The 8,367-nt window shown below is 34.3% G+C and overlaps 1 protein-coding gene across 2 annotated transcripts; it reads left to right on the top strand.

The window, feature by feature from the left end:
- Window positions 1–2,099: 2,099 nt before the first annotated feature.
- Window positions 2,100–6,983, top strand: LOC104116578 (F-box protein At5g46170-like). 2 transcript variants are annotated; one of them, XM_009627464.4, is made up of 2 exons: window positions 2,100–3,638; window positions 4,871–5,272. In XM_009627464.4, the coding sequence occupies exon 1, from the start codon at window positions 2,435–2,437 to the stop codon at window positions 3,590–3,592; it is 1,158 nt and encodes a 385-aa protein (XP_009625759.1). In that variant the 5' UTR covers window positions 2,100–2,434; the 3' UTR covers window positions 3,593–3,638; window positions 4,871–5,272. The 2 variants fall into 2 exon arrangements, with proteins under 2 accessions (XP_009625759.1, XP_070048406.1); XM_070192305.1 differs by lacking the exon at window positions 4,871–5,272 and adding an exon at window positions 5,697–6,983 and having other exon boundaries at window positions 2,132–3,638.
- Window positions 6,984–8,367: the final 1,384 nt, after the last annotated feature.

Genomic DNA, 8,367 nt, shown 5'->3' with positions numbered 1-8,367 from the left:
AATCAAATATAATCTGGATTAGTGGAGTAAGTAGAAATCAAATTTCAAATGATTAAACAAAAAGACTATAGCGCAAGTTATATTTATTGACATTGCAAAATATTATTACTATAATTAATCGATAATAACAAGTTATTACTCTATACTTATAGGTTACCATATTGGGTTTATCATAAAAGATAAATTATTATTATAGGTCAACTGATAATATAAAAAATAAAAGTTAAAGTAATTCATATCTTAGCTACAAATGCAAACAACAAAGTATAACCAAATCAAAGTATATTTCCACTAGTTACAAACTCTAAGAATCTTTCTCACTAAGGCTTTACTTGTCTCACCTAAGTATCCAAATAAAAATACCTTTTGTTATTAACTTAGATAAGTAGGAAACTACCATTCTTTGGAATCCCATCCTAGTTTGTGTATCCTCTTCCGCCAAATCTCCCTCATTTACTGCCTTGACTAATCGGACTCTTTGGTGTCATTGAACTAAACTACTAGGGAAAACAGTTAGAAGTTTTTAATTTAGAGCTTGTTTGGATGGTTGTTATGGTCGTTTTATAATGTATCGTATCGTATTGTATTATATTGTACTGTATCGCTTGATATATACATTGTATTATTTGTCGTCGTTTCATGATGTCATGTACCAACAATATAAACAATAAACTTACAATATTACAAAAGAAAAAGTAAGGTACAAGGTACAATTATTATATAAAAGGTAGGATAAATGATAGAATATGATTATCTAATAATAAGGAAGGGTAAGATGAGAGGAAAATATTGGACAACGACGCGACCACACCAAATTGGTCGTTACATAAAGTGGAACTTTTCGTCGTTACTTAACGACGAATTTAACGATACGATACAATAAAATTTAAGTAACAACTTATAACATCTTGTTTGGATGGTTGTTACATATTGTATTGTATCATATTGTTACTTCAAATACGATGTTTGTTTTGATTGTTACTTAAATTTTATTATATCGTATCGTTAAATTTGTCGTTACGTAACAGCGAAATATGTCACTTTATATAACAACCGATTTGGTGTGGTCTCGTCGTTACCTTATCTTTTTCTCTCAATCTCACCCTTCATTATTATTAAATAATTTTATTTTATCTTTACCCTACCTTTTATATAGTAATTTTATCCCGTATCATAATTTTTCTTTATAATATTACAAGTTTATTCTTCATATTGCTGATGCGTAATATCATGAAACGATGGCAAACGACACAATCTATTCAAACATTGTATCCATCAAACGATATAGTACAATACAATATTGTACGATACGATACGATACATTATAAAGCGATATGTAACAACCATCCAAACAAGCTGTAAAACAAACATTGTATTTAAAGTAACAATTGAATACAATACAATAGGTAACAACCATCCAAACAAGCCAAGATACTAGAGCTTTTGGTGAAAACCCGTAAAATCTTTTTTCACCAAATCCAAAAACGGAAAAAGAAACATATTTGAAATAACAGAGTTGCATGACGTTTAAAAATGAGATTGTTTTTCATAAACACGTTCTCAAAGTTAAAACCAAATCGTGAAATTTTAAAACTGCATTGTACATCTTTACATGTCTAGAAGGTAAATCTTTGCCTTATTTTGCATCTTGAGTTAATGAATCCAATAGTAACTTGGATTTATCGTCTTTCCAAATCTCCACTTACAGGAAAGGAGACAAAAAGAAACAAACAAGAAAATATTAGAACAACACAACTCTACCAAAAAAATCCCAAATAAATAACAAAATAACAAAATATGGTAAAAAGCAAAAAATATAAGCAAGTACTTATGAAAGGAACGATAGTGGTGGGGTGGAAAGCAAGCATACAACAGACAATGAAAGTATACCAATCACTAACCATTGTCCCCACATCTTCTATTTTCCAAATTATAAAACAAACAATACAATATGTAAACGAAATACAGAAAATAGAAAAAAATAATTATGTATAGTGCTAATATACAAAATGCTTTCCTTTTAATGGATCCCTACGTATTCTCAATCAACCAATATCAAATGGTTATAAAATAGTGCGAAACAGGTTATCGAACAGCCTCCTCAATCATAACTCGTCCCATTTTTTCTGAGAATTTTATAAACAAAAATACATGTGTATACTTAATAGTTAGGCTCAAAAAAGAAAAGAAAAAAAGACATACACACACAAATATGTCTTTATCTCCTTACTCCATGTTATCGTTGTTTCTCCTCCTTCCCAACTCTCCCTATATCCTCTTTTCCTCTCTGTAACACAGCAAAACACTGTGTTTTCTCACTTTCCTTTTCTCTTCCCAAATCCATGTCCTCTCTATAATCCCTTTCTTCTTCTTCCTCTTCTCCCTACACACTTACAAAAGAATCTTTTAGCTAATCAGAAAACTCTAGAAATTTATGGGTTCATCCAAGTCAGATCTGAGGTCAACGATCTACCCTGAACCCGTTGACCACTTCGACCGACTACCCGATTCCATTCTCCTTTTAGTCTTCAACAAGATCGGCGATGTTAAAGCTCTAGGAAGATGCTGTGTAGTTTCCAGAAGGTTCCATTCACTTGTTCCTCAAGTCGACAACGTCATTGTTCGTGTTGATTGCGTCATATCTGACGAAGATGGTGGTTCATCTTCATCTGGTGCAACCTCTGCTGCTGGTGCGGGATCCACTAGTAAGTCGCGGCATCCAATTTCGTCCCTCCTTAGGTTTCTGTTTCTGGGTCTGGTTAAACCCATTCAGTCACTTACTCAGCTGATCTCGATTTCTTCGAGACGATCCGCTGGCTCTTCATTGGACGATGGTTACGACCAAAATGACGTCACCCATCATTCCCCTACCCAGGTTTTGAAGAATTTCGATGAAATTAAGCTTCTTAGGATCGAGTTGCCCAGTGGCGAATTGGGTATTGACGAGGGCGCTTTGCTGAGGTGGCGTGCTGATTTCGGTTCCACTCTTGATAATTGCGTTATTCTTGGCGCTTCGTCGGTGGTTCACCCGGTTAGTGATACTAGCATTAACAATAATATTACTAACACTAGTAGTAATATTGTGGGTGATGGTAATGGAGAACTGGATAATGGGAGCATACCCGAGTCGTTTTACACGAACGGGGGTTTAAAATTGCGGGTTGTGTGGACGATTAGTTCGCTAATTGCAGCGTCGGCTAGGCATTATTTGTTGCAGCCGATTATAGCTGAGCATAAAAAGCTTGAGAGTTTGGTTTTAACGGATGTGGATGGACAAGGAGTGTTGTGTATGAATAAGGAGCAGTTAGAGGAGTTGAGAGTGAAGCCTCTTTCGGCTTCGTCTGCTTCGAAAAGGACTATGGTGCCTGCACTGAACATGAGGTTATGGTACGCACCACATTTGGAGTTGCCTGATGGGACAGTATTGAAAGGGGCGACGTTGGTGGCAATTAGGCCAAGTGAGCAGCCTAAGAAGGAGGTGGTTGGGCCGGATGGGAATTGGGTTGGGTCGGCGTTTGAGGAGCCTTATGGGACTGCTGCGAGGATGTTGGTTAAGCGGAGGACTTACTGTTTGGAGATGAACTCATTCTGAACGTAGACTTGAAGTGGTTGGGGAGTTTCTTGGATTGATTACTGAGGTAATTTCTTATCCTAAGTATTTGGTTATGGATGAAATTTGCAAGATTTAGTGCTATAAGATTAAATAAGTTTATCCTGCTTATTTGTAGGATTTAGTGCTATAAGGTTAAAGAAGTTTGTCCTGCTTACTACAATTTTTTATGGGGCAATATGAGCTCTGGATCTGCCTGTCATTTGTGTAATGTCCATTTAGAGATATAAGAATTTCTTTGTCTGTTTGATCTCTCTATCTTTACACACACTCACACACATCATCAACAACAATAACAACTATGCCTCAGTCCAAACACACACACATACACATATACATATACATTGATAGTCGTTTCTTTCATACCCATTTTTGTAGAATCTAGGAATTGAAAGTCGTTATTATGGTGACTACCAATTTTAAACTTTACCTTATCAAAAAAAAAAGTCGTCATTATGGTGACTACCAATTTTCAAATCCTTGGGAGTTTCTCTCGATTGATTTTTAAAATATACTGCTATAATCACAGATGGGTTTTTCTTGGCGATTCTTGGTCAATTCTGAAGACTTTGTTAATATGCGCTATTTTTTAAAAAGCTGGTCATTTCAACAAAATGTGGCCTCTTTATCTTCACTTCTTTTATTTAGATCCTCATACGAAAAGGTGCTGGGGTTGGCACATCTCCTAATTTCTAATCCAAGCTGAACTTGCATTTTATGCTTGCTTTATTTCCTCTACGTAGATGTATATAATGGTACCGGTCTTCATTATCCTCTGGAGATCACGTAAATATGTTGAGTAGCTAACATGTCAAATTTATTAATTCTCCTTTTTCTTGACGGAAGGTGGTGTGTATTGATACAATTAATCTTTTTGTACCGGAAATGCTTATATTCATCGTTCAATGTTGCAGTCTGCTAATCCATGATGATTTTTGATGATAATGTAGCTTTTCAATGCCTATCTTCATTATTCAATGATACAATCTGCTGATCCTTGACTGGGTGATAATTAGTATGTTTTGCAAGATCATTCACTACCAGAAGGTGGAATAAAATATGTATCACCTATCAGAAAAGGGTGGAATAAAGTATTGTCATTACCATATTCAACTAACAAACAATTTAGTGTACGCTTATTCTTGATCTGCTGTTTTTTGTGCGTTTATGAAGCAGCTTGTTCTTTTGGCTTTCATCTATTTATTCACATGATTTGCCTCAGAATTCATTAGAAGTTTATATATTTCATTGTCACTTCAGGGAAAACTACGGTTCTAAGAAAGGTGGATTAACTCATGCTGGGAAGCATTGGAAAAATAAAATTTTGTTTTAAGCTAGTTCACTCTGAGTTTGTTTAATCAAGCGAGTCTTTGCTGCTAGAGATGACATGCCAGTTGCTCGCCAAACTATGAACTTAAAATCAGCCCCGTCTTATGCGCGATGATAGGCATCTGATTATGTTTTAGTTTTGGGCATATGCTTCTAAGAAAGCACAAAGTGCTTCCGGTTCATGTTACAAGAGCTATGTACCTTTTAACTTTATAGTCGTATACATTTGATAGTTACCTCTTTCTGTAAATATTGTAGGCATGGATATTATATATATGACATGTTATGTACCTTTTAAGGTTCATGGAGCAATGAAATGTACGTTTTGCTGCATTTGTTGCTGGTTGACTCGCTTATTGCTATTGGTGTTATGTGAAATGTTACATTATCCTGATCATGAATTTTATGTTTTAAACCAGTGGAGCTATCACTCAATTTTATGATGTCTTGTGCACCCTGCAATTTTGTGCAGTAGATTGCCCTTGTCAAACTTATGATAGGACGTATATAGTAAACAGTGCCACTCCTTATGATATGATATATGTACCCATCCCTCTTGAGGACCACAGATTCAAATTTTCCTTCAGTAGACATGGAGTTCTAGATTTGGAACTGTGGTCCTCAGAGGGATGACTACATGCTTATAATTGAGAAATTTGACTTATATTTAGACTGGTTTGCCTGACATTTGTGACTAGTTAGCTACTGGGATTCTTGGTCTTTGGGTAACTTTTCTCTCCTTTTTGAGTTGCTGTAGTTACACCCTTCTGTTAGTGGTAAGAGTGCAGTGTGTGATGTGTGAACTCGCACATCACGAGTTCAAATCCTATCTGCTATTTAACTGGAGAAGTGTAGGAGGACAAACCCATTATCCGCTGAAGTTTTGAACGTAGTATCTGAGATCTAAAAGGGCAGCCCGATGCACTACGCATCGCCGCACCCTTAGGGGTGTGATGTAGAGAGCCTACTCTAGTACAAGCATTAGTGATTGTTTTCACAGTTCGAACCCGTAGCCTATAGGTCGGAGACCTGAGATAATCTTGATCATAAAAACTGTAATGGTTTTGATTCCCACTTCCCACTTTGCCAATTTTGAGAAAAGGGAAAACCAATTTGCTCTAGTCATTACTTAGTTCAACTAACACTCCAGCCTGAATTGAACAAACCAGTCACTTGCGAGTTGCCAATAATGTGACATGATAGAAACACATGCCAAATTAGTAGGAATGTATAGGGACAAATCATGTTGAAAGTCAGATGATATGTTTGTTAGTTCGTTAGTTCTTCACATGTTGAAGTTTATGAAATATTGCATGGTCGTCCAAGTGACAAATTGTTTTTCCTCAAGCAGAAATCACTAATAACACTATGTTTGGATCAAGAAAATCTTACTTTTATCATTTCATCTTTTCTGGTGCTTTCTTCCATACCTCCAATATGGGGTGCTTTCTTCCATACCTCCAATATCAAGATGGTTATAAAACCTTACATAAACATATCCGGTATCTAATGTATAAATTTCATTGTATCAGCGCATACAGTCGCGCAACTTGTATCAACTGTATTCATTCGCGCATATGGTTGTATCAATGAATACAATTTTGATGGAAAAAAATGTATCAACTGTATTTGTTCGCGCATAATAGTTGTATCAATAAATACAGTTGTGCTTAATGGTTGTATCAATGAAGACGGCCATTCAGATATTCAACACACCAAACAGAAGCATGAAAATACCAGAACGCACAAAGAAGAAGGTGTAAAACGACAGTAACCAGGGACAATAGCGGTAAGTTTGAATGTATGAGTGTGTTTTTACTTTCTGGTGATGGATTATCAAAATCAGATGCTACGAAATCTAGCTCGTGAATTGTTAATCATCCACTGGGAAAGAGATGAGGAAGGGGAGAGAGATTAAAAATTCCCGTAGAGAGGATATTTACTATAAAACCTAATCTACTATAATTATTTTTAAGTGTATTTTATAATTACATCATGTAAATTTTCCTTCTAGTTATTGATCTTTTATGTTTCGTTGTTTAAACTTGACTCGAGACCAATACTCAAACTCACACCAATAAGCAATCAGAAATTTATGTGAGGATGCATAAATCCATTGGAGAAAAAATTACTCGCACCTGACTTTTACACCATCTGTGCTTTTACATAGAATTTTATTACTTAACGACAGTTGATTAACACATATTTTTCTCCTTAATTTTATCGCTAACAATGATAAACTAAAATATATAGTATGATGTAAACACCGTGAGGAATTTTTTTAGGCTACGGAACTAGGGGGTACAAATGTCGGGTTGGTTCGGATTTTCTAATTACCAAACCAAACTAATTATATCGGGTTATTAAATCTAAATACCAAACCAAACCAATAAAAGTCGGATTTTTAAATCTCGAGTTTTTTGGGTTTTCGGGTTATTTCGGATTTTTTATCATAAAGTCTTCATTGCATAAAATATAGAATTTGTACTCCAAATATTTTTATAATCCTAGTAAGACAGAACTATATAATGTGTTTTTTAATAAAATAACATAAATATGAGATGATTCATGGCATTGTACTAAAATATTCAACAATAAAGATGAGAATCGCATAAAATAAATATTATTAATTAGCCATAATAAAAACAAACATAATTTAAAATTACTAATTGCTAAAATAAGTACGACTAATAAGTACTATCATTTACATGACTAAACACTAAAAGAAAAATAAGTTATGCATTTTATCTAAACCATGGAAAAACTCAAAAATAGATATCCAACACTATTTTCATTCATAGTACAATTGAATTGAATGTCTTTTATTATCAATAGTATTGATTTGATTTAGGATTTATTTGAGCTACTAACATTTATGGACTATAAAACTTATTGGAGCATCCAAAAATTATAAGTCCAAACTTGAAATAATACGTTAAAAGATAAAATTATGAAAAAGCTTAAGAAATATTTATAAACTACACTACAATAAATATTTTCATGTATTAAATATATTTAAAACTTCTATACATATAATATCGGGTTGGTTTGGTTTCGGTTTGATTTTTTTTAGTTAAAATCAAATATCGTCGGGTTTTTTTTTCCAACACCAAACCAATCAAACCAAACCATAGTCGGGTTTTTTTTCTCGGTTTGACTCGGATTATCGAATTGATACGATTTATCGGTTTAATTTGTACACCCCTATACGGAACTATGCTCCTTTTTGTACGTTGTAACTGTTTTGTGGCTTTAATTAAAATATTGGTTTTTGCATTTATGGTCATAAATTTTTTGTTTGTACAGATCATATCCCTAAACATGTGGTATGTAAGAGCATGCACGTATATATACACCCTCTTTTTTGACGCACACGTTTTGAATTATTGTTGCCTCAGATTTAATAGGGGGGGAAAATAACGATTTTA

This window comes from Nicotiana tomentosiformis, chromosome 12 (assembly GCF_000390325.3).
Source record: "Nicotiana tomentosiformis chromosome 12, ASM39032v3, whole genome shotgun sequence".
NCBI lineage: Eukaryota > Viridiplantae > Streptophyta > Magnoliopsida > Solanales > Solanaceae > Nicotiana > Nicotiana tomentosiformis.
This window is presented reverse-complemented; position numbering and strand designations above follow the sequence as displayed.

What these genes read in the sequence shown, in the direction of transcription:
- LOC104116578 (XM_070192305.1), top strand. Translation starts at nt 2,435, where the DNA reads ATGGGTTCATCCAAGTCAGATCTGAGGTCAACGATCTACCCTGAACCC.